Consider the following 27,804-nt stretch of genomic DNA (forward strand, 5'->3'; position numbering starts at 1 on the left):
AAATGTAGAAAGGCCAACTAATTGGGCAATCTTGCTAATCTTTTCCACCATGTGATGCCACCTGCTGGCCTTAAATGGTAATCTCAGAGCCATCTTTTGGGTGAATTTTTAAAGTTTTTTAAAGTGAAGTGATTGTCACATGTGATACACAGCAGCACAGCACACGGTGCACACAGTGAAATTTGTCCTCTGCATTTAACCCATCACCCTGAGTGAGCAGTGGGCAGCCATGACCGGCGCCCGGGGAGCAGTGTGGGGGGACGGTGCTTTGCTCAGTGGCACCTCAGTGGTACCTTGGCGGATCGGGATTCGAACCGGCAACCTTCTGATTACGGGGCCGCTTCCTTAACCGCTAGGCCACCACTGCCCCTAATTTTGGTGTGTGTACATAAGCGCGTGTGTGTATGTGGCAATAAAATAAGACATCCAAAACACAGATTAATGCCAGCAGTTGGCTTTATTCACTACTCAGGAAAGTGCCACCAGAAGATGAAAAGTAGACAAGAGACCACACTTCACTCCAGCAATGACTGAAACGTACAAAAAAACACATTTATGTGAAGATGTACACAACATGTTAACACAAGATCTCACTGCAAACATATATTTTTAATCATTTTACTGTGAGTTTGTGCACACATTGAGGTTGGCCAAACACACTGATTTTGTGTGTGTGTGTGTGTGTGTGTGTTTAAATGGCCATGCCTGAACAGTCTTTACCTGCCTCTCTTTATGTAATGCAAATGTAATGGTGTGTGTAAAATGTGTGTGCAAAAAGCAAATGGAAGAGAAAAAAAAAGAACCCCACAGTTAAGGCACAGACACTTCCAAGCAGCAGACCGTCACATGAACACACCGCCAAAGGCGAATACAGATTCACAGAGGGAGGTAGGGGCAGTGTTGTAAAGCTCAACAACAGACCGGCACCAAACAAACGCCTTTCAAAATGTGCTGGTAGGGACAGTGTTTACAAATAGCACAGTGCTTCAGTCTCTCTGAGAAATGCACACACACACACACACACACACACACACACACACACGCACACAATAAAACTGTACATGAAACATAAAGACACATAAACACACATACGCACAAAAAAGAAATATTCTCTAACATAGTCATATTTATACACTACTGTTTGCCTTTAGTGGCTTTAGAGTGCCTTCATGAATGCTCATAGGGTTATTATAAAGCTGTCAAATCATCTCCACATTGTGACTGATGCACCACAGAAGCTAAACTTTTACCTCATTTCAGACATTCTATTGGCTACTGCACAGTGTTTTTATTGCATTACTTTCCTGTCTAAACAACTGCATGTACACGAATGCATCATCTCCACATCATCTCCACAAAAACTTGGCTCTGCAGGCACTTTCATTACAACCAGCATCAAATACCAGCAGTAAAGGCCTGTTCAGCTAGTTCTCACAGGAGGCAATTTCATTCCTAATATGCAATATTATTTATTATTGACCGTCATCGACTATCAATGCTGCGAACACACAGCACGTGAGGTTATAAAGAATTGTGACTACTCTGCACTTAAATGTCAGATGAGTTGTGAATGTTCATTTTAATTTCAGCTTCTCATGGTCTACCACTAGAGGGAGCGGCATGTACCACAGTTTTGCGAACCAAGGCCCTTCAATTCAAGTCGGCAGATTCAACGTACAAATCCAGTTTTTTTGTCCTTTCTGGGCTATTAATGGTGGCCCCTTAAAAACTCCATTGGGGTACCGGCTAAGGAATCGTACTCATAGCGGAAAATTTTCGCTATGGTACCTTAAACAAGGTACCATCTCCTCACACTGCAAAAAAAAAAAATCGGTTTCACTATGCAGATGTATAGTGTATCATTGCAGATGCAATGAAACATCTAATCGTCATCTAAAGTATATACACTGGGTTCTGTAACTGCATGACATGTCACAGTTTTGTGCAGAAATAAGACTATTTTAGACAGGAAGGTAATGTGCATGGTGAAACGCCGGGCAGTGCTTGGTAAGGACACCAGTCACCCAAGGAGCTGCAGAAATGGTTGAAGCTGCAGGAAAACACACTTCTAAGTGGTTGCTGGGGGTGACATATTGTGCCAGTGCTTCCACTGATGCGTTGCCATGGTGTTTCATGTGAACATATAGAAAGGTGTTTATCTCACTTTTTGATTTCTTAGTTTGAGGTGTGTAAGGAAAGGAAAAATAAGACTGAAGACCTAGTTGTACCTCATGTATACCCTGTTATATTCTGCTTCCAATGACAGCAAATAGGCTGGTGTTTGATGTTTATTCGTCACAGCAAACATACAACTTACATAAATATGAAAATATATATATTTTTTATTTTAAACATTTTAAATGCATAATCTGTATTTCTTAGCAAGACTTAACAAACATATATGTATATATTTTAGAAATTGTAATATTTTGTTCATGTTTGAAATGCTCGACCCCAAATGCTCCCAAATACTCTTGAGCACACAAAGCTGCCACAATATATTTCTATATCTGCAAATATATCTCATTTAAAAACAGGCACACAAAATGCACTGGCTTTCCAGACTTCAGCAGTACCACAAGATTCTTCCCGTTTTACCCTGTGCACTTCCACTAGAGAGCTACACTCTGCTTCACCAACACCTTCCTGCATACATTCATGAGTGGGACCTTCAGCTGCAAATCTTCTCTTTTCCTAGTTTTATTATTTTTTTTAACAATTTTAATGCACTTGAATGCATTGTCTTCACCCCCATTGCTGGTTTTGTTGGCACTGGAACTTCACTACCATGTCAGTTTGTTCAGTCTTTGGTGTGTTTTGTGTGTATGTGTGCACTGTCAGACATGAGGTACAACTGAAGCCTTCCTAGGGTTAAAGTGATTTCTACGAATAGGAGTCCATCTCCTGCAGGAAGGCTGAAGACCTGAGTGTGCTGTACAGGTGTGGAGAAAAAGTAAAAATAGCCACCATCACCACCACAGCCTACATGGGAATCATCTCACAATGGCAAGTGTGTGGATGGCCTAGTGATTCTGCACAGTTTTGAACGACACGTCTGAGATCAAAGAATAAAGAATTCACCTGAATGCAATCTGAAGTTCCTTAATTTCTTTAAGTAAAAAAAGTGAAGATGTACCATCTTATAACTTATAGTAGATTTAAGTTTTTCACACAGGTAAAGTCCTCCTGAGTGGAAAAGTCCTTCTCCAAAAGATTGTCAGCAGCCTACATCTTTCATTTTCAGTCCAGAAAAAAAGAACATTGCTATAGTGCTGGTTGAAGGGGATGAAAGAGGTCGAGGATGAGAATTAGGGTGAGAGTGGTAATGGAAAACACACACACAGAGCATGAATCCTTGAGTTAGCATATCTTCAACCTGGAGTGTACTGTAAATAACGTATATTAAATATGCACATGTACTTCAATTATGAGTGTGTTTGTTAATTGCAAATATGCTTTTTTATAAACCCTGACATCATGGTGTGTGTATATGTGCATACAGTGCTAAGATCCTGTTTGTTGGTTGGGTCACAAAAGGCACAATAATCTCCATTCTCTGCTATTTCTTCGTCTCCTCCTGGCTCACGTCTCCACTCCCATTGGTCAGAGCCTCCGTCTTTTTCACCAGGTTGGCTGACAGTTGGCTGCTCTTGTCCGACTCCTGCTCCACCATCTGTAGGTAGGCGGGGCTCCTGCCGGCCTCAGGCACGCAGGGAACAAGGTGCACAGCGCCGCTGGTACTCACTCTATTCACACAGGTGTAGAAGTCCTGTGCTGTGGGCGGGCAGAAAGTGGGTGTGGCCTGACTGGTGGGGTTCAGGATCATGCTGTAATCCATGCCTGGGAACGACACCAGCTCTGGCTGTGGCAGGTTGCCCGTGGAGGGCCAGGGCCAGGCTGAACTCTGGGTAATCGAGTCTGCAGAAGCACCTGGGGGGCTGTCGACGTATGGGGACAGGACATGGCTGTAAGGAGAGGAGGCCAGGCTGGTCTGTAGGAGGTGCTGGGACTCAGTCTGGGGGCTCCTGGTGTCCTCCTCCATGGAATGAGACTGGGGGCTGCTCTGGACGGACAGGACGCCTGCAGCGCTCACCTGGCACCAGGTCTCCTCAATGTACTGTGGGGGCTTGTAACCATGGAAAGTGGAGAAGTGACGGTTTATTTCATCCATCTTCCCCTTCTTGAGAAAGGGTGACAGAGAAGGGGGGAGAGAGATAAGAGTGTGAAAGACAGAGAGAGAGATAGATAGAGAGAGAGAGAGAGAGAATGATCAAGATGTCACATTAACTACATGACAGATGGGGCTCAATTAGCTGAGTATAAATAGTAAATGACACTGAGCTGACTAGATCACCCAACTTCTGTTAAAGCCACTTAGGGTGGATTAGCATCTGTGCAGATGAAGTGTGTGTGTAATAAATGCTATTACGACAGAGCTTAATACATTTAAATATGTTTGATAGGTGTATTGATCTGGATAACGGAATGGCTGATCAAAGTAGTGATAGGTGGATCTTGCTGTAATGCTGTAGGCTTGGTTCAGCATGAGTCTGGGTGAAAGGAAGGGTCCACGCTGGAAGAAAAGTCAACACGTACCTTCAGAAGCATGGGATCGATGCCTCTGATCCGCGGATTGGGGATGGGAGGAAGCAGCAGGGCTTTAATCCTGCATGAATACACAGGAATCAAAGAGGTTTAACTCACATACACGTACAAGCCCAGAAGTACAAATTCACATGGTGCACACACACACACACACACACACACACACACACACACGCACACACCAGCTGCTGAACAGTAATTATACATAAATGGTTAGTTCCCGTAAAAGTGTGATGTGTAATTCATCAGGAGCAGGGTGATGCACTCCCATCGGAGCCAAGCGAATAAGGAATTTGGCAGACCAGGGTCAGACCGCTTCAACACTGCAACATGTATGAAAAAAAAACAAAAAAACAGAGCATGCATACTGAAGACCAAAAAATAGCTGCCTTGCTCTCCACCACCCCCCACCTCACCATTTCCATCTGAGCTGCCTGAAAGGCTGTTATTTTGCAATCTGTCACACTTATGCCCACAGATATGTCATCTCTATAGCAACGTGTCCATTGGGATACGCCAGTTCCGGAGGCCACTAAGCACTACTGGGTGAATGGGGCTCAGGTAGCTGTGTTTGTTAGCTGGCATTTAGGAAGTAATCCACTGAAGATTCGTACTTGACAACACAAGTCAGAAAATTCTATTTGTGCATGTAAACAGAGATACAAAAAAAAAAAAAAAAAAACAGAATAGCACGAAAGAGAGGGAAAATGGACTGATTTGTTTGATTTGAATGATTAAAGTGTAAAAAAAAGTGCAAATAATGCTTGCCAATTAATAAAAAGGACAGAAAATTACACAATATTCTAATTCTATTCTAATGAAATGGCAGGTAGGTGGCAGTAGTTCATCTTGCACAACTTACAAAATTTAAAAAAACAACCGGTCAGTCTTGCCGCTCAAAGCCTGGGGGACAAAGAATTGGATCCTAGTGGCGTAGCAGTAGAAATTAAATTCAATCAGAAATTTTCATTTCAATCTGAGTGGTTTGTAATTGTAATTTTTTTGCAGGGTCTTCAACCAACTTTACCATCTTAACCATCTTCTTGATTTACAAAATGAAAACACATTACAAGAAGCCTCTGATTAACACAATGTAGGTCTTTGACTTCATGTTGTTAACAGAAACCCTTCTATCTACGGGTCCACATGATGTCTTATATAATACACTAATAAGCCTATTTCTGTAAAAGAAATTTGATCATGTAACTTTATGAGCATAGCATAATTATATTGGTTATAAAACAGGAAGAAAACAGTAATGGGGAGCATCTCAGAGCACCGTTGCCAGATTGGGGTGTTTACCACACAATTTCTCAGTATGTCCTGGTTAAAATTGTACGTGATCAAAACATGGCTTGGTCAGAGAAACAAAAGCTGGGCTGGTTTGAGATCAATTCATATTTTTTAAAAAGACCTTCACCAACATTATTTAAAGAAAACCCAATAAGGCATCTACTCCAAACACTTTTCCATTGCAATAGTCAATTTTAAAGACAAATAACCCGGAGCAAATGGGTTTGAGATAGATCAGAGCAAGAAAGGTTACAAATAAGTATTGTTCAGGAGATTTTCTCTACTAGAGCTGGAACAAAGAGGCAAATTCCTTCACAGTGCACATGCAGTTATTCACATAAGCATGTACAATTGTGAAAGGATACATGATTAAAATCTCATTCTTGCCACTTTTTCTACTTAATATGATCCTCATTCTCCATGTTGTTTGTGTGTGTATGTGTGTGTGAGTGTGTGTTAGACTGTGAGGGCGCTTCTCACCTCTTGCCCTGTGGAATAATTCCAAAGCCAATGATGAGAAAAACCATGATTCCCACGCCTGTCATTAGAATCAGTGCCATCATACGATCTGTTGGAGAACACACAGACACAACTGTAGCATGTGTACAAAAACGCACATGTCCTATCGCAGAAAGGGACGATGGAGATGTTCTGTCATTACCATGGAAACAAATTGAATGCTGAGTTTAACCGTGGTGCCAGGATAGCAGGTTTGCGGGGTAATAGAGACGAAGTCACCAATTACAGATAACAGCGCATCAAGAGCCAGAAATGAGCCACTAATGCTGTTACTGCTGGTCTGAATGACCACTCTACTACTCCGACTGTCATTAAAGTGCATAAACACAGCCACAGCACACACACACACACACACAGCACACACACACACACACACACATTACCTTATATAAATAACAACTAGTGTATAAGCACTCAGTATCACTCAAACACCGGCGTTTGTATCACACAGACATGACACGCACATGGATGGCTACCTGGCGAGTGTGTGGGGGGAACGGTGAAAATGAGTGGGGTGCTCAACTGGCTCCAGATGTTGTTGTTTTTGGAGCGGCAGCGCACCATCACCTCATAGGTTCCCACCGGCAGGTCCAGCAGCTCCAGATGAGGCTCCCGCAGTAGACCCTTCACCTTTAGTAGGGAGTGACACACATGCAGATTTTACCATACAGAATACAATCATTCACCATTTAGTGCATAATTAATTTAGTGGTGGCATAGCAGATAAGGAAGAGGTTTCGTAATCGGAAGGCTGCAGGCTCGAATCCCGAACCGCCAAGGTGCCACTGAGGTCCCCTTGATCAAGGTACCGTCCCCACACACTGCTCCCCGGGTGCCTTTAATGGCTGCCCATTGGTCACTAAGTGATGGGTTAAATGCAGGGGATACAGTGTGTGTCCCCATGTGGTGTGTTGTGTCACAATGACAAAAAGAAAACATTTTCAGAATTATCCATGTACCTTCCATTTACTGGGCTCTGAAATGAGCCTGTAGCGGAGCTCATAGACGAGTGTAATCCAGCCGGTGTGCACGTGTGACTGTATCGGGTAGGACCAGGACACCAGCACTGTGCGACCTGATTCATTCTCGCTCACGTTCATCAGCACGTGGGTTAAATTGAACGGCGGATCGATCTCCACTGCAAAAAAAAAAAAAAAAACATTTTCATAACGGGGCAAAAATCAAGAAGTCTGAATATATTTCATCTCCGCTGAGGGATTGCCCTTGGAAAAGCCTAAGGAGTGACCCCAACAATTCATTGATTAACCAGTTAACTCTGGAGGAACTTACTCTGTGAGGCTATGAGGGAGGTGACCTCACACCAGACACCACAGGAGCACAGGAGGAGACTGACAAACAGGAAGAGGCGGGACTCACAAAACAGGAAGCAGCGAGATGGACACACATGTCATGTCCATGTCACTTTGGGCTGTTTAACAATGCACTAAAATTGTGTTTGGTCCTTTGGTACTTTACAAACCCCGTTCTGCTCCAAGTGTGACTTGGAGGCCAGCCAATCATAACAGCAGGATTCACTTTCTTCACATTTCTAAATGCAGTCCCACACATTCGAGTGCATCTCAAAATGGCAGAATATGCTGAAAATGCTGAAAAATCCTTCTGATTTAAACTTTGTTTTCTGGCTAATGAGTTACTTCTTAATAGCTAAGATTACAATTTTGTAGCTAAGTCCACAATCCCCAGCATGAAACAATTAAAACAGGTTTATATAATGGAGAAAAAATCACAGCAAGATTACATTTTATGACTGCTAATTAATAATTGTCATCTGTTTAAAAGTCAGAAAGTCTGTAGCTTTGAGTCCGGCCTGTACTTTTTCTCGAGTCTTTTTTGAAAAAAAAAAAAAAAAAAAAGGCAAGTGTGACAACACATCTGTTGCCCACTCAGTGCCAGGATTACACCAAGGTGTTTCATTAACACCAAGCCCCCCAAAAACCACGCGTACCAATCTCGGCCACATCAAGGCAGTGCTCCTGAGACGTGACCCTCCCGCTCCGGCTTTTCGCTGTGACGTTCATGCAGTACACCTCCCAGATCAGCGTGTGCGCCGCGTCAAAGTAGCAGCTGTTGGGTCCGCCTGTCACGTAGTCCGGGCACTCCTGCACCGGCGGTTTGTAGCTGCAGGGACAGTGTTGAGATTCATGGACCTTTTATCAGATGTTTCGACAAAAATTTGTCATACTGAGGCAGATTCACAAAAATACTCAGGGCCATTTACTCCAGTCCAAATTATTATTAAATAATGTCTATGCTAATCAGAACATCAAGACCAAATTAATTCTGGCATCTAACCAAAAACTCATTAGAACAGAACAAATAGTCAATAAGAAATTTTATCCAGGAGGGAGCTTGTTTGGCTGAGAGGTGCAGTACCATGATGAGCTGTTAATCTGCAGGTCTTGTCCTTACCCAATAATATATGTGAAGTTATAGGTGACGTCATCGCCATGGGAACCATCTTCAAGGGGGTGCCACCAGCAGGTGAAGGTCTCCATGTTTGGTGAGCGGCAGTAGTAGATGTGAGGTCTGCTGGGTATCGACACAGGATCTGGAAGGGGGCGGGGGTGACCAAATGTATAAGTCATATATGAGTCCAAATAAAAATATTCTATCATCACAAAATCACTATTTCAGTCAAGCTGCCCCAGTATGGATCTGCCTATTAATTAAACCATGCGTTTATTTTCTATTCATCACAAATAATTGCTAAACCATGGAAACCAAAATGAGTTTTTTCATTTCATTCTCAGGTGCCATGGTTGCCAGGACAACTTGTTCAGACCGTGGCTTAGGATCATGGGTTAATGCTGACAGGTATTTTAATCTGAGCTCAGAAACGCACACACGCATACAAAATATTTATGGGGACCTATGATGTCACTGTCATGCATGTGCTATCTGGAGTGACGTTCACAGCGACACAAACAGCAATATAGTTTTAAATATCTTCATGGCAAGCACACACAATTTAGCAATATGCGTAAACAATCACATAATATTCATCAGCAGACAACACAGCACTGTCACGCACATACAAAAAAAGTCATTTTATTTCAATGCAGACTTTCAAGTTAATAAAGTCACAGCAAAAAGACAAACCCCACCATTGAAAATGGACACTTGTTTTACAATCTCAAACACAGACAAACACACACACACAGACACAAACTCCCTCGCGGGGTTTGCCAACAGTAAGAGACTCTGGTTTCCCCGATGCAGTCTTGTGACCAGGGTTCAGAGCAGCTGCAGGAAATTGAATTGGACCCAAATTCAAGCAGACCTCGTGAGGGGGATTACGTCTCCTGCAGCAACACAGCCCGCGGAGACGCAAACAAGTCGCCGCACATTTAACCCCCTGCGTCAGTGCTGTCTTCTAAAACCTCAAACTGCGAGTCGGATGTACACAGGCAAAAATAATCTTCATCAAACAAATGAAATACTGACCTATTGCATGACCCTGACAGATTATTACAAAGACTTAAAACCAGTGGCACTCCCAGTGTGCCTTGTCTGATTTGCTACGATGCAAATCTCGGTTAAATAATAAAGAAAATACAAAAAAACTGAAACTGTTGTGGTTGAATTGAAATATGCAATTGAGGTATTGATTATATAAATTAAACAGGAATCAAATTATATGTATAGAAGACTTCATAGCAATACAGTGCATCCAGAAAGTACTCCTTAGCCTTATTCCAAAAATGGATTTAATTCATATGTCTAGTCATAATTGTACACACAACACCCCATAATAACTACAAAAAAAAGTTAACTTGAGGTTTTCTGCAGCTTAATTAGAGTCCAGCTGTGGAAATAACAACTGATTTTACATGATTTGGAAAGGCAAACGCCTGTCTATATAAGGTCCCACAGTTGACAGTTCCTGTCAGAGCTCAAACCAAGCATGAAGTCAACGGGATTGTCTGTAGACCTCTGAGACAGGAGTGTCTCTAGGCACAAATCTGGGGATGGTTACAGAAAGATTTCTGCTGCTTTTGAAGGTCCCTATGAGCACAGTGGCCTCCATCACCCATAAATGGAAGAAGGTCTCTTCCTAAAGCTGGCCGGCCATCTAAACTGAGCGATCAGGGGAGAAGGGCATTAGTTGGGAAGGTGACCAAGAACCCAATGGTCACTCTATTAAATCTCCAGAGGTCCACTGTGGACAGAAGAGAACCTTCTATAAGGACAACCATCTCTGCAGCAATCCATCAATCAGGCCTGTATAATAGAGCAGCCAGATGGCACTCTTAGTAAAAGTCACATGGCACCTGAAGGACTCTCAGACCATGAGAAACAAAATTCTTTGGCGTGAACGCCAGGTGTCACGTTTGGAGGAAACCAGGCACCGCTCATAACTGGGCCAATACCATCCCTACAGTGAAGCATGGTGGTGGCAGCATCATGCTGTGGAGATGTTTTTCAACTTCAGGAACTGGAAGAGTAGTCAGGATAGATGACTGCAGCAATGTACAGAGACATCCTGGATGAAAACCTGTTCCAGACTACTCTTGAACTCAGACTGGAGCAACGGTTCATCTTTAAGCAGGACAACGACCATGAGCATCACAGACAAGATATCAAAGGAGTGGCTTCAGCACAACTGTCAATGTCCTTGAGTGGCCCAGCCAGATCCCAGACTTGAATCCGATTGAACATCTCTGGAGAGATCTTAAAATGGCTGTGCACTGATGCTTCTCATCCAACCTGATGGAGCTTGAGAGGTGCTGCAAAGAGGAAGGGGTGGAATAGGCCAAGGATCGGTGTGCCAGGCTTGTGGCATCATATTAAAAAAACCGGAGGCTGTAATTACTGCCAAAGGTATTGAGCAATGGCTGTGAATATTTGAATGTGTGATTTTTCTTTTTAAAAAAAAAAAAAAAAAAAAAAATTCTGAGAATTCTGAGAAAAAAACGCACTGTATTTGTCCATAGGAAACCCCTGTGTGAGACTGGGTCTATTTGTTTATCTATTTTTATGTTATCAAGATGCAAAAAAAGGAGAAGGAAGAGAAACGTAGAAGGAAAAATATGAATTTCCTTCTACCAAAATGCTCCACTTTCTTTATTTTCATATCTGTTTCCCTCTGCCACTCTTTCTGACTTTTCCTTTCTTACATGCACTCGAACTCACACACCATGAGATCGTGTTCCTGTTAAAGCTACCAAGAGCTTGCAATCAGCATTTCATCTTAAACTCAGCGGTCACCATGACAACATCAGGCAGTATGGTGTCACCTGGCAGGTGACATGGGGTAATGAGAGGATAAGGAAGGGATCTAATCCCACCACTCAGACCACTGTACAGATTAATATGAACAGGAAACCAACTGCAGAGCCAAGCCAATATTCCTTTCAATCAGGGATTAAGTCAATACTAATAAGCCAGGCTAATAAATTCATTATGGCAAGCCAATTGTGCTAAATTCCTTCTCAATTTACTGCAATGCAAGGGGGCGCAACCTAAAATCTTCCCTAGGGTTCCAAATTTGTTATCGCCGGCTCTGAGTGTTATCCTCATTTTATCTGTCAAAATGAATTTGCTGCTCCCAATGCTTTCTCTTTTGTGGAAACTGGGTCCAAATCTTTAAAGTTTGTGGTTAAAGTCTAGACATATTAGACCAGCTCTGAGGTCATAGTACAATTTCATCTGGACATGTTTACAACATTTTATTTTACTAATGCAAACCATAATCCAAATTAGATCACTACACCACGAGCACTCAGAGACTCAGTGCCACAGTTCTACAAAACAAGATCGGATGCAGATAACTGGCTTCAGGAAAATTCTTATTTTTAATGTTTTATTTGAAAAAAACATATACATTGCATCTTTAATGAACAGACAGATGCCACGTGGAATCTCACCAACCCAGATGGGATGTGTGGGTCCATTATTCCACTTTCTTTTTTTCTGTTTTGTGCCTCCTGCTGCATGTGCAGCATTTTGTTTGTGATTCATAATTCAGATCGGGCCATGGGGTAAACATGTTTTATTCACTCATGCAGGAGCAGAATTGATGATGATCCCTGTTCCAACAAGCATGCAGGATGTGGCCATGTCCTTACGCAACTGCATGCTAACACACACAGAAAACAACGCTGAGCTTTTAAAAATGAATTGTCAGGCGTATCCAGAACTAATGGACAGGTCACCTTAAAGGCCAGGGATTTAGCAGCATGTCGACCAAGACCAGCAAAAATTAAATTCCCTGAATCTGGGCCTTAAAATACCAGATCCAGTCGTCAGCTGCTTAGCCCGCGAGCACGTCTGATTGAGCGCGAAAGCAGTACAGAATGCCCTTTGTGTGTTTTATGAGAGCAATCGAGGCTTTTCTGCTCCCAAAACCTCTTGGCGTTGCGATGACGCAAGCAAAGAAAATGGAATCTGCTTCGGCGGCGCCCATTCGCCTTGCCCAACCACGGCCTTTCTCGTTGCTCTGTGATCTTTCTCATGAATTAACACAGCACACCGAGGTCTTTCTCATCGATTACCATGCTGCTCTTTCACATCGACTCTATCGCCTAACTGCGGTCTTTCACGCTGCTCCAACTGCTCACCTTCATTCCTTATTAAGGTAAAGTCATAAATTCAGTGCTTTTCTCGTCAATAGTCAATGGACTTTGTTATGAAGGCAACACTTAATAACTAGGCTAATTTACCAAAGTCTCGAGTGCCAGCAGTGTTCTGAGGTTGCTCCGGAGAGAGGGGTTACCATGGCACCGGGTATGTAAGGCAGTAGGTTGCCTAGGTGTCAGCTGACCTACGCCGCGGCCGCTGCAGACAGGCGATCACCCACAAGGCACTTCAGTGAAATGCTGGCAGCAAAAGAAAGAACTCACCCACCTTCACATACTTAGAGATGCACACACACACACAACAGAGGATAGTGATTTCAGCCCTTGGCATGAGGCTTGTTCATCTCTTTTGTCGAAAAAAAACCATAGCTGACTTCATAAACTGTGTGACTCACTCCCTCACTGGCATTTTTTTTTGTTGGCCCTTGCTATAGGAATAAGGGAAACTATTTAAAAAAATTCCAAACCTAATGTAAAAAGGGCACTTTTTAACTGCATGGTGCATGTGGTCAATGTATTATGACAAGACAAAAGTTTTGTCGCCTATACAGAAATTGAACAAATTTACTGTAAATACAAAAATATGTCAGCAAATTAACTAGTGGTGCTGTGAAATCCAAATTTAATATCTTGTATGACTTCCATGAGCTTGAAGGACTGCATCCAGTTTTGGCAAGGATCCAAACAATTTATTGATGAAGTCATCAGGAATTGCAAACGAAACGGTCTTGCGTGCCTCCCAGAATTCATCAATATTCTTTGGTTTCATCTTCCACACTTCCTCTTTCATCCTACCCCACACATGCTCAATGATGTTCATGTCTGGTGACTGGGCTGGCCAATCCTGGAGCATCTTGATCTTCTTCACCTTGAGGAACTTTGTGGAGATGGAAGTATGTGATGCAGCACCATCTTTCTGCAGAATTTGGCCTTGGTATTTCTTGGTATTTCAGACTATTGATGTTGCCTTCCACCCTGCAGATCTCTCGCACACCCCAATACTGGATGTAACCCCAGACCATGATTTTTCCACCACCAAACTTCACTGTTTTCTGGGCGGATCCATGCGGTCTCCACTAGGTCTCCTGCAACATTTGCGGCGACTGTGGTGTAATTCAACAGAAGATTAATCTGAAAAATCCACTTTCTGCCTCTTTTCCAGCGTCCATCCTTTTAACAGGCTGTGGGTCTTGGCAAATGCCACACGTTTTTTGTCTTTTGTCTTTTGTTTAGTGCAAACTGTTCTGGTTGACACAGGGACTTCAGGTGACCAGGTCTCATGGAGCTTTGCTGCAGTGGAAAATGGGCTGGCCTTGGATTTTCGAGCCAACAAACAGTCCTCTCGAGCAGTTGTCTTGCAGGGTCTGCCTGACCCGGGCTTGTCAAAAATGTCGACAGTCTCTTCAAATCTATTTTTTATCCTCTGTACTTCACACTGAGACACATTGAAGGTGTCTGCCACATCATCAGTGGATCTGGTCTTCAGACTCTTGAAAATCAACACTTTAGACTCAGCATGAATCTTAGGCATGTTTGCAGATGTCTAGTTGCAGTTGATGTGAAGTTCAAGTGTACTGGTTTTTTTTTATATACACTTGAGACTGAATTGATCACCTGATCACAGGTGAAGCCCATATGACAACACTTGAGTTTTTGCAAAAAATGACTCAATGGGCTTTACCAAGCTTTGAATATTAGAATACTTTTTGACTGTTTCGTTTTGCACAAAAGTTGGAAATAAAATGAGCCAAGTCTTGTAAAAAAAGTCTTGATTAGAAATATATTTCAGCACCACTTGAGGTCAATTTGTACACAAGCGACAAGACTTTTGTCAGGGACTGTACAAATAGTCCCCAATATATATATATGTGTGTGTGTGTGTGTGTGTGTGTGTGTGTGTGTGTGTGTGTGTGTGTGTGTGTGTGTGTGTGTATAAATATATTATCTAGTTGTGAGGCTGGAACGTCCACTTCCTGTCAGCTGCTTCCACCGAACAAAAAGGCCAAACACACCAGGTGTAGTGAAGGAAAAAAGGTGCAGGAGAGAGAGAGAGAGAGAGATGCCTATGATGGCCAGTTTTGTTTTTCTTTGGCCATTTTGTTTGGTGGAAGCGGCCAGTGTAGACAGGATGTGGACGTTCCTGCCTCACAACTAGATAATTTTGTGTGCTGTTTTCAAAAGTCTGTCATTAAAGGTATTTTGGAGATATTGTGTGTAAAGACATTTCGTGTGTATACAAGCATGAGTGAGTCTGAGTGTTTTTGAGCGCTTTTGTGAGTGTGTGTGGGTGGGAGTGTGTGTGTGAGAGAGAAAGGAAAGACATGAGTGGCCACTAATGTCCTATACGTGTCTGTGATTAATGTTGTTTTGGAATGAGCATGTTTGTAGCTATTGTATAGTATAGTAAAGTGTGCGAGTTACCTGTGTACATGCTGTGAGTGTGTGTGTTTGCCTATACAAAGACATCACATGACTCACCATCCTTACTGTGTATGTTATGAGCATCAGCGCTGAGGCCAAAGCAGGCCAGAAGAAGAAAAAGAAGCGACAGCATGACTCTGATGATCATGGACCTGAGAAGGCACACACAAAAAAATGGAGATTTTACATCACAACAACACAACAAATATCTGACAGCATTTTTCTTTTAATTGGGGCCGTGTTCTGTTGCTTAGAATTGATATCATAATTGATGGGTCACATGACTGGTTCTTAAGATCCCCCTCTGACAATGAAAGGCTTGTTGCCAAATAGCTTAAGAACATTACGCTGCCCAGTGTATGATGACCTATACAACCATAACTAACAACCATAACTAACATGTTTGTGTCTACTTACTGGGTGGAAAGGATCCTTTTATGCATGCCAGTCATGGGACAGATCACAGGAAATGCAACATCCTCAAGGCATCTCCCACACACACACAACACTACCCCATGGTTCCATCACAAATGTGCATTCACATTGTACGTCTCAGGAGCTTGATGAATTACCACTAATTATTTTGATCGCTGCATTGCGAAATCCTGGACGCTGTTTTTATTAACTTTCAGGTTCTGAGAGGGGAACACACACAGCTGACACACATAAACTTTTTGCCCCAGATAAGCAATATGAGCATGTCAGTAATAAAAAATAAAAATGCCAATATTTAGACTGAAACCTTCTCATGACATGAAGAAGAGAAGGACCGCCATTATACTCCACTGTCTGGCACGCTAATTTTCTCAGAGAAATGCAATTCCTGTAAGATATGAGTTTAAAAGTTAAAAAGCCATCTGTAATTTAGATGATGTGTTGGATAAACCCGAGCGAGAGAAGGTCTAAACAGGAGAGAAAAGAATCTGGGAGACAGCTGCAAAATGACTGGCTGAAAAGGTCAGAGTCAGCGACTGCTATTCAACACCCGGACACCAGTAATTAATTAGAGGCAGAGTGAGGTACGGAAATCATTACATTTGCATGTCTTCCGATGGGACATGCATTTCAGTTGGGGACAAAGCACACTTTTATAAAAGATTCATAAAAACATTTGTGTGAACAATGGAATTTTTGATTTAAAAAACATGAAAGCTTGTCTGTTCAGTGTAATTAAATAAAGAGATTTTACCACATTATTGTTATATCTTATCATTTTGCACAAGTGCATTAAAATACCCTTTCAGATGAATTCACTCGGATTTACTTTAATTGAAGTCTATAGTTATAGATTGTGGAGACCACAAGGGGGTGATATAAAATATAAAGCTAGCCAAACTTGACGGTCTAACTAATTTGAATTTCCTTTGAATACTGATAAAACTTTAAACTTAGATTTATCATTTGTCTAGCATTGATTTTCATTGCATTGGTCTCAAGAATTCATTATATACTTTTTAAATCTCTGAACCATTTGTTTGCATTTTTGCATGTAACTTTTTTGATATATATATTTTTTAATTGCATTACCGAAAATCCAGGGCAATGTCAATCACACAAGCTATCCAAAACTCACCTGCGCTGAGACCACCTGCTGCTTCCCCGTAACTCTCACCGTGTGCAACGCTCCAATCAGATCGTAGCTTACAACTGGCTTCCACGTTCTGTTTGTGTAGCCAAATTTCATTTGGCTACAGAAACATTTCAGTTATTATTCAAGACAGTAGCTACTGAGGGCTATTTCTCTAGGTCACAGTGGCCATGGCCAACCAGTGTGACCAATGTGACCAGAACAGACTGTCTTTCAAACAAATTCCTGGTTAAAAACCCTGAGCTTTAATGTACAATGCATTTTCCTTCGCGGTGCTGGACGGCAGGGCTTTGGGTGGTTGTGTCCTCTTGTAACAATGCTTTTATAATGCCATGGGAGCTTAAAGGCTTAAATGGAACAGCAAGTCTGACCTGAACTCTGCTCCTCACTGGCCACCGGCAGCCCTCTGCTGGGCCTCTGTGACATGATGGATAATGTGACTGAGGATTACAGCCAGGGAGTCTTAAAGAATCTCACGAGGCATCATATCAGGGGCTGAGTGTAAGCAGAGTGTATTCAGACTAGCGCATGCACGCTTGCCATTCCGATTGCTGTTAATTGTGCAATTATGAAAAGCAATTTTGTCAACATAACAAACACCCCTATGTCAGACACTGATCAAATATCGATTTATCTAAAGCATTTCCTGCAGAATTTCCATGTTTTCAGGACATAATGTGTGTAGAGAAAGAGAATCTGTTATCTTATTGTCCTTTAATCAGTGATACATCATTGCCCTCCATCTGTAGACTTTTGCTTGTAGATCATTCATTAGTTTACAGAGATGGGAGAGACCAACCCCCAGTTCTTCTAGCACATCTTCACACATCAGCATAAAATTATGGACAATTTCACTTTTCACTTTCACAATGTATGTGATGTTACTCGTGGATTATTACCTTTTAATGAATCCGGGTTGTGGGTGAGCACGACCTCACAATCCTGATAAAAATTATTCTGTTATATTTCAGTACAGATTAGTTTTCTAAAAAAAAAAAAAGACTTTTAGCTTTTTTTTCAGCATAACCAAAATATGGCAGCATTTTACCACTGATGAACTCAGCTGTTTAATTATAAATGTACTGAAAGATGAAAACATTGTAGTTTGTTTGTATATCAAAAATTCTAACTAAGATAATTTTATTGGCATGAAGTACCAGTTAATTATCACCCGCCTGTACATACGCACAGGGTAATAAATATGCAACATATGCATCATAAATTAATAAGTACATCCATATCAGTAGAATCTTCTATGTTAAAATTTCAACATCCAGGCAAACCAGTCCTAGATAAGTGGTTTAAGAGAACTGATGTTGTACTGCAGCCCCACTCCAGACGACTTTCCCGGTCGTCTGCAGGACTCACACCTGAGCTGCCCAAAGGAACATTTGTTTTTGAGGGAACAAATGGCTTCCCCCACATACCCAGCACATTTGTCCACAGCCCAATACAGCACACCGTAACATAGCTCGCTGTAAAAGCACATAATTATTAATAAGTTCATTTCCATTGAAGTGCAATGCAGGCAGTGCTGCCATCTCAGGAGGCATATCAACAGAAAAACTCCCATATTGGCCATGAGGGGGAAAAATGTGTGTGTGTATGTGTGCAGTTTTTTTCTATCTTTGATTCAGAGCAGAGATTAAAAGCTGAAAACTGAACTTAATGTAATGTTATTTATCTATATACAGTGGAGAAAATAATTATTTGACCCCTCGCTGATTTTTTAAGTTTGTCCAATGATGAAGAAATGAAAAGTCTCAGAACAGTATCATTTTAATGGTAGGTTTATTTTAACAGTGACAGAAAGCACATCAAAAGGAAAATTGAAAAAATAACTTTAAATAAAAGATAGAGACTGATTTGCATTTCATTGAGTGAAATAAGTATTTGAACCCCCTAACAAAAAAAGACATAATTCTTAGTGGTAAAACCCTTGTTTGCAAGCACAGAGGTCAAACGTCTCTTGTAGTTGATGACCAAGTTTGCACACATTTTAGGTGGAATTTTGGTCCAATCCTCTTTGCAGATCATCTCTAAATAACTAAGGTTTCGAGGCTGTCTCTTTTTCCCGTTGTCCTGAAGTTGTCCTGTGCCCTTAACAGAAAAACACCCCCAAAGCAAAATGTTTCCACCTCCATGCTTGACAGTGGGGACGGTGTTTTGGGGGTCATGGGCAGCTTGACCCCCAGTTGAGTTAATGTCAAAGTGCTCAATTTTGGTCTCATCTGACCACAGCACCTTCTCCCAGTCACTCTCTGAATCATTCAGGGGTTCATTGGCAAACTTCAGACGGGCCTGCACATGTGCCTTCTTGAGCAGGGGGACCTTGCGAGCACTGCAGGATTTTAATCCATTGCGGTGTAATGTGTTTCCAATGGTTTTCTTGGTGACTGTGGTCATTAACTAACTCCTCCCATGTAGTTCTAGGATGATTTCTCACCTTTCTCAGAATCATTGAGACCCCACGAGGTGAGATCTTGCGTGGAGCCCCAGACCGAGGTCGATTGATGGTCATTTTGTGCTCCTTCCATTTTCGAACAATTGCAGCAACAGTCGTCACCTTCTCTCCCAGCTTCTTGCTTATGGTTTTGTATCCTGTTCCAGCCTTGTGCAGGTCTACAATTTTGTCTCTGACAAACTTGGACAGCTCTTTGGTCTTTCCCATGTTGGAGAGTTTGGAGTCTGCCTGATTGATTGATTCTGTGGACAGGTGTCTTTTATACAGGTGACTAGTTAAGACAGGTGTCATTAATGAGGGGGACTAATTGAGTAGGCGTGTCTAACCACTCTGTGGGAGCCAGAACTCTTAATGGTTGGTAGGGGTTCAAATACTTGTTTCTCTCAATGAAATGCAAATCAGTTTCTATCTTTTATTTAAAGTTATTTTTTCAATTTTACTTTTGATGTGCTATCTGTCACTGTTAAAATAAATCTACCATTAAAATGATACTGTTCTGAGACTTTTAATTTCTTTGTCATTGGACAAACTTACAAAATCAGCAAAGGGTCAAATAATTATTTCCTCCACTATATACTGTATTATACTGGGTTGGGTTTGGGTTGTAATTGAATACATGCAAAAGCTATACATATTCAGTAACTAAACAAATTAAGTATTCCGTTTTCATTGCATAATGCATGTATTTAGAATACACTAACATATTTATGACAATAACCGACTGCTTTTGGAATACATCTGCTCAAATAAAAATGAAGCCAAATGTTGAAATGGATGACAGCCAATATAAATAATATTCATGCTGATGTTGATATGGCAGATAAAATGTATTAGCCAGTATGCCTCATATGTTTGGCTGTGATTCTACTGTTGCTGTTGTTTTCATAGTTTCAAGTTTGTCATAAAACTCCTTTAGAAAGGAGTTTTTCTGCGTCAGCTGATCAAATGTAGAGGCAGATAACAGTCAATGATAAATAATATTCATATTGACAAATAGCATATATGCATTATTTTAAAAATCATAAGAATCCCATTTTTAAATGTATTCTATATGAGTAAGTATTGTAACAGAATACATATAATATATTATTTATCCAGAATTAAAGCATAACTATATACTATACTATACTGTTCATATCCATAACAACAGTTGTATTCTGTTCTGTAATCAGCATCTACCTTCAGCAACAGTCCTGAGGCACGATCCCAGTCGTACACTTGGAGCTGACCTTGGTCCTGAATCCATAAGACTTAAAGACGAGGTGGATCTGATGCCATACAGACACTACAAGAAGCACAGGTATTTATCATCCCATGTAAATCCTGTCCGTGGTGCCAAGTGTTAAGGGGTTAACGGCAGATGGGCGCACACTTCTGGCCGGCTTAGAATGTAGGCCAGCCGCGATTACAATGGGAAAGAGACTCATCTGACTGGCCAAGGTGATCAATGCATCAGTCAGGTCACAGGAACCCAGAGGAAAATAAATGAGCGACAAAGCCGACGTGAGAGAGAATCGGAAAATGGCAACAAAAGCTCCTTTGGGAAAAGAGAGATGAGGTCAGAAAATTTAATGCTCTTGGCTTTTGGAAACTTCCAACATCTGCTTCAAATCTCCTATGTGTCCTACATACACATACACACATTCACACACACTCATAAACAAAATTCAAATTCAAATCTACAGTCCTACAGAAACATATAAAGTCTTAACATAAACTGTTATATAAAGAGAGCATTATTACTCTGGGGGGAAAAGACCATTGTGCTACGCTAGGGTCTGAAAACAAAGAGCAGGTAAGGACAGAGGCCCTGGCACAGGGAGCCAAGCTTTATCCAAGCTTATCTTATCAGTAGAACAGACAAGACGTAGAATGAGCCAAATGGTGTCTAACCAAGACTCACCGTATGATTTGGTCTTTAATCTTGGCTAATGGTGATCTGGTATGTGCTTTTGGCTGTAGTCAAATATAATCATTTTATTTCATGGACGTTTTTATTAAACTACACTCATAAATATCTAAGTTAAGTAGCAAAAGTTTTGATTTTATGAAATAAATTTATTGCAACTTGCCTACTAGTGCTTTTAACTTTTTGTTAAAAATTTAAATTTTTCTTAGAAAAATCTTAACATTATTACTATTAATAATAGTTCTCACCACACTCTGATAACCTTATCAACAACAAATAAAATGCCATTTGACGCGCTCATTACAAAAATTTTAGTAATTCTGATTCTAATTATGCTGCTGGCTGCTGGATAGTGTGTCGCTCCAGGAAGAAAGAACCTTCAACAGATGTGAACCAATGCAGACTTTTATTACAACAATAACCACCTAGGTCAGTGCGTACCAATGCACACATACAACTGGCATAGAATGAAATGGGAAATAGAAAGAGATTCAGAGGCCAGAAGGGCCAGATAAGGTCACATTTCACAAAAATAGCAGTGGTGGAGTGTCTGTTTTCCCAGTGTGTGCCGGGAGGCACAAGGGTAGGAAAACGCGCCAATGAAGGGTCATTAGAACACAAACATGACACGTGTTTCTCCGTCCTCCCATCGTCCTTCCTGCTGTTTCTCTGAATTTGCTATTTACTCTCTCTCTCTCTCTCTCTGTCTCCCTTTCTACCATTGGCCTTTGATAAGTTTCAAGGAGGGCTGATCGAGCCCTCACCCATTTCAGCTTTCCTCTCTCTCAGCAACCTTCTCGATTCTTTTATTTCAATTAAACCGTGAAAGACATGGGGCAAAATTGGCTTCAAATGCTTTGAAACGCATAACTTGAAGTTGGCGTACTTCCTAACGGCACACCGACAAAGAGTATTAGTGGCAGATTTCAGGTCAGTACAGCCTTTCATCTCACGCTCAGCTTTTCAACACATCTTGAATCAGGTCTCCATTAGCCAACCAGATGTTGCTTCTGTGTCATTGTAGCAACATTTATAAGCAGAGTCTGGGGCCGCTAATCAGATTTAGACACACTGTGTGTGTGTGTGTGTGTGTGTGTGTGTGTGTGAGAGAGAGAGAGAGAGAGAGAGAGAGACAATTTGATTAAGACCTTCACATAGTTCTGAAGCAAAGACATGAACTGTGAAGCAAGCTTTCAGAACAAGTCATCCATGCAGGACGATCACAGCAGAATTTTTACCTTTTGAGGTCAGGAAGCCTCTTATGAACAGAGCACCACCCACACTGGCCCAAATGGCCATAAAACAAATGCACAGACGTCAGCACCCACAACTCCCCAGCATCACTCCCTGGTATAAAAAACAGGTTAACATCCAAAGATGAGACCAAACTAAAATCTTCACGGTTTCCGTGTTCAGAACAATTTGAGGTCACCAAATTCTGATTATAATATTACAGTGACCTTGACCTCTAATCATTTTGTCTGTCAGTCCAAGTGACCATTTGAACCAAATCTTTGCCGAGATACCCCCAACTCTTAAATTTTTGCGGCAGTGCAGACGCAAAATGAATAGCTGCAGATATAGAAAAGTAATAAAGTGCAAATAATCTTTCCATCCGCATGCTTTCCAGTCTGAGCATCATGGCAACGGCCGAACAGCCCTGCTAATGAAGCAGAAGACCACAAAGTCACAGATTCAAGGGTTTCACTGGTTCATCCATATATCTGCTGAATGTAAGTCAATCTGGATAGGTCTGATCACTGTACAACTTTCGGATTTGCAATAGAGTCATATAACTAAGTAGACAGCCGTAACAGTGATTAGGTGTGTAATAATAAAGCGCTGTGGCATTGTTAAGCAGGTTTCATTTAACAGGAAGCTAACCCAGGCGCTAACCTCCCCAAAAATGTAGAAATGCCTGATAAATGGCCAATGCCAGTTACAAAAAATATGGCTTTTTATAATCTCACTAATCTTCTGGTTTGTGCGAAAGCTCAGTGGAAGCCTGGCTAATGTCCACTGAACATTTGTCCTTGGCAATAAGTGCTGTTCAATAAAAACCAAGCCGGCATGGCAGCTTTGTGTGCAGCTCTTCAAGGACAATGGTGGCCACCCGAGTGCAACTCCACAGCTCTCAGCCAGGCCTGTGCCACTTCCTCAAAGACACTGGGCTATTTCTACGGCGCGACGCGAAATCTGTTTTTGTAGAAAGGCAGAGAACGCTGACTGGGAGTGACATTTCTATGTCACGTGACCTGCCTGCACACTGTGCCGAGCAGTTGAGCATCTGCCCCAGACAGAAGCCAAGGAGCGAGGAAGTGCCGGGGGGGGGTAGGAGGCATGCAGGAATAGGTACCCTTCTTCTTGATCTGACCCCTGAACCCTGAACCCAACGGTGAAAGGGTCCGGGTTTTTCCGACCGTGGTGGTTCGCCATCTCCTGTTGCTATAGCAACCGCCGACGTAGGCTGCAGGTCGAGGGTGCCCAATCCACGGCTGAACCGAGCAGCGAGGGTTCGTGCCATCGACGGAACAGCGGACATGAAAATCGATAAAGAGCAACTGGATTTCACAGACCAGTGAGGCGTGAGGAAGCGGCGCTGGTCCAGCACAGACACGCACTCACACACACCACGGATGAGGGCATCGTGGACTTTTCACTATTCACCATCATATTTTGATTGTCCATGATATCTTTATTATATCATTAAGTGACACCATGTGACCCACAAAGCGTATACTGCTAATAAAATGGCTGGGAAGACATTCGAAGTGAAACTTTTCCTCTCTGGATGGTCACTCCCACACAGATCCGTCGTCTTCAGGAACTCCAAGATACTCTCCCCTCCCTAATGCTGGGAGTCAATTGTTTTCTTCATACACTCAGCTGTAATTACTCCACCACCACCACCACCAGCAGCAGCAGCTGCCCTTTGGCATCTCCTCGACCTCTAATGAGCCTTCATGAACAATCAGCCCAACCTTCCTGTCACGTTGTGAAGGAACGGGCCCTTCGCCACCCAAAAAAAGCATCACTTTGGCGATGCGTCATTAATTCGACTCGGCTGCCACTGGTGTGAACGCAGCTCGTCTCTTCAAGGTTACTGTTTTCAGATGAGACGTGATGAGGTGACACTTGTGCAGAGCGCCACTCTCACTGCCCTGTTGCAAACCGAATGACCTGTTCGCTTTCCGTCTCACCAAAGGAAATTTGCTGTAAATTAATGTAATTTGGTATCAATTGTTCATGGGAAAAACACATCAAAACATTCCATGAACAGCGAAGAAAAAAATGCTGAAGAATGCCAAATAAAGTTATGCATTACAGTTCAATAGCAAGGGCAGTCTTTCTTGCTTGTGTCATTTCCTTCTGTACACCACTAGCAGGATTTGTCCATTTTTATCATCACAGGCTAAACAGATTCTTTGACAATCTCTGGTCATCTCCAACCTGGACTATGGTCACTCAGTCCTGGCTGGTTTGCCTCTAAGCACTACTTACATGTACATTTTATGGCATGTATCAGACCCCCTTATCCAGAGCGACTTACAATCAGTAGTGACAGGTACAGTCCCCCCCTGGAGACACTCAGGGTTAAGTGTCTTGATCAGGGACACAATGGTAGTAAGTGGGATATGCACCTGGGACTTTTGTGGAGTTGTCCCACACTACCTTCCCTTCGCTGGCTTCCTGTAGCTGCCCACATCAGATTCAAAATACTGAGGCTGGCCTACAAAGTGAAGGAAATTCAGCACCCTCCCACCTCAGATCATCACCCCTCACTCTGCACCTCGATATCTCTGATCCTCTCGTACCACCATCTCTCAGTGTACTTGGAAATCAATACTAGAATTTCCAACAGCTAAGTCACTAAAGAACTGAAAAATGAAAGCTAGAAACATTCCTTTTTAGGAAATACTTGACTCTTATGTGTATTTAATGAGGGATTTACAGATCGGGTCCCACAGAACCAAATGAGGGATTACAAAGATAAATATTTTAAAACACTTATGTAAGTCGCTCTGGACAAGAGCAATGTAAATGTAAAAGAATATGTAGCAAAATTCGCTATAGAACCTTAAAAAAAAAAAAAATATATATATATATATTTAAATGCAATTTATATCCTGTCGTTCCCTGAATTCACTCACTGCTAAAGTCAAATTCTGCTTTACCATGAACCCCAGTCATTTGAAATTCAACGGTGCCTATTCAACACGTTCACAAACAGAGGGTTTCTCTGAAGTACTACTGATATCCAAGAATTGTATTAATATGATAATCACAGACATTTTTTGTCTTTTGTTAAAGGTCCCCCGTTATGAATTTCTTTTTGTTCGTGGCCCCGTGATACTGTATATGAAGTCTCTTTACCAAAATTCATCCTTGGTGCAGTATTACAGCCACGCTGATCCAGTCCCACAATGAGATTTCTGCAGGAAGCGCCGTTTCTGCACGTTTTTATAATAACGAAGAGGAGAGCGGCCAGTAGATTCATGGAAATGACGCCATCAATACCATTCACCGACCACAAAGTTTGCCACAACCAGGAAGTTGTGTTGAGATTTTCCAGACAAAAATAAAATTCTCTCGTGTCACGGAGGTAAAAAAAAAAAACGTTTGTGCTCATTTTCACATCCAATCACTGTAGTGCTTTGCACATTTTCAAGCCTTGATACAGGCTCAACCGTAGACTGGGTCACTTTTTTAGGGAAGGGGTGGGACAAAACGTGAGAAACAGGAGGTGATTCTGACCATCTGAGCTGCCGCTCTCTGAATGGCGAAGCAGAATGGCTAAAGCACTCTTTACACATATCGGCATTTCTAGCCACTGCCGGACCATTGAAAATCTAGGGGAACTCGTATTAATGTTAAATAATCGCACAAAGTGACGTAATAGGGGACCTTTAATAGAACTTTCTAAAATTCTAATGCCATCCAGATGAAACCAATGCTATTTAATTTAGCACACATACTGCACATTGCCACATTGTTCTATATGGTTCTGTTACAGTTTGTGGAATTGTCATTAAATAAAACCCTTTAAAATTGTGTTTGAGATTGAGATGAGATTTTCCAATTGTAAAAACATCCTGATTCCGAGAAGGAATCAGGATTCACTCATTTCCTCAAGAAATTTTCCTGAGCGCTTTCATGTTGCCTTCAAACAAACCTATATTTTCCAGTCTCTCTCTCTCTTCTCTCTTCTCTCCCCAGTGGCCAGTGACCAATCTAATCTCATCATGACCGCGTTTCCGCCTGCCGTATACATGCCCCGCCTTTAATCTCCTCTCCAGCACTCGGCCCAGGCGGCGCTGGCTATCCCCTCGGGTCTCAGGTGGCTGCGGGAGGGCCAGAGGTGGTGCAGACGGGCTCGATGGACTCCAGGTTCTGAGTGTGTGTCCCTCTGGTGTCCATCTTGGAACGTCTTGCGCTCAGTCAGGCATCTTTGCCTTCACATTTCCACGCTTCTGCTCCAAACACTGAGCCTTGAGTGTTTCTCGGTCGTTCATTGTTTAATTAAGCTCGTCATTTTTTTGTGGGGTTGTGGATGCCTTTTCACATTTGCACTGATAATTGTTTAAGCATTAAATGACATAAATCTAATGTGTGTGTGTGTGTGTGTGTTCACTCTCAGTGTATATATTCTGTTTGTTGTCGAGACCGATGTGGCCTTGATCATGGCATTTCAGAGAAGCTTTTGAGTGTGTGTGTGTGTGTGTGTGTGTGTGTGCACAGTCTGCTAACAGTCCCCCAGGCGGAGGTCCAAGTGAGACCTCTGAGGACAAGTCGATGGGCAGATGAGGGGTCTACCAAACTCTCCCAAAAAGTGCGGGTTCCTGCCATTTAACCGCAACAGAAAACAATGCAGCACTTGTAGGTGTCCAGCAAATGCAAATTATGCTTCTATTATTGTAAACCATGACTGATGATGAAAACGATGTTATTATTATTCGTCGGATTTATTTGTTCTTCTGAAGATGAGTAGATTGCCCTGTGGACGCAGGTCCCCGGCTTTATGATCTCGGGGGATCTCGATTTGCGCGCTCGAGGGACGGCGAGTTTTACACGCAGCAAACTTCATCAAACCGTTATAACGTCCAATTACATATAATAACACGCACGCGTCTTAGAATAAAAAAAAAGTCATAAGCCTCGGCCCTCGGAGCTCTGGTGCCGGATCGCACCGTCCCACCCCGGGTCTGGCTCGGTGTGAAAAGTACCCACCTACCCGCTCCTCCGTCCGTCCACACGGGCTCCGCGGGTCCGGTGGCCGCGCCAGCGTCCCTGCCGTCAGCGTCAGCTTGCGCGTCCCGGAACGGCTCCGCTCCGCCGAATGCGCGTCTCGGTTCTGACCGCCGCCTCTATAGGCGCAGCGAATGCGCTCCACCTGACTGCGCGTCAT

General features: G+C 42.3%; 1 protein-coding gene across 5 annotated transcripts; it reads right to left on the minus strand.

The window, feature by feature from the left end:
- Positions 1-432: 432 nt before the first annotated feature.
- crfa4 (cytokine receptor family, class I receptor 4) lies at positions 433-27,804 on the minus strand. Of its 5 annotated transcripts, none has more exons than XM_028955374.1 (9): positions 27,631-27,804; positions 15,504-15,589; positions 8,848-8,986; positions 8,384-8,556; positions 7,377-7,555; positions 6,894-7,047; positions 6,379-6,466; positions 4,597-4,666; positions 433-4,180 (listed from the first exon to the last, which is right to left on the minus strand). In XM_028955374.1, the coding sequence occupies exons 2-9, from the start codon at positions 15,583-15,585 to the stop codon at positions 3,560-3,562; spliced, it is 1,506 nt and encodes a 501-aa protein (XP_028811207.1). In that variant the 5' UTR covers positions 15,586-15,589; positions 27,631-27,804; the 3' UTR covers positions 433-3,559. The 5 variants fall into 5 exon arrangements, with proteins under 5 accessions (XP_028811207.1, XP_028811204.1, XP_028811206.1 ...); XM_028955371.1 differs by having other exon boundaries at positions 15,495-15,589; XM_028955373.1 differs by having other exon boundaries at positions 27,627-27,804.

This window comes from Denticeps clupeoides, chromosome 15, assembly GCF_900700375.1.
Source record: "Denticeps clupeoides chromosome 15, fDenClu1.1, whole genome shotgun sequence".
Lineage (NCBI taxonomy): Eukaryota > Metazoa > Chordata > Actinopteri > Clupeiformes > Denticipitidae > Denticeps > Denticeps clupeoides.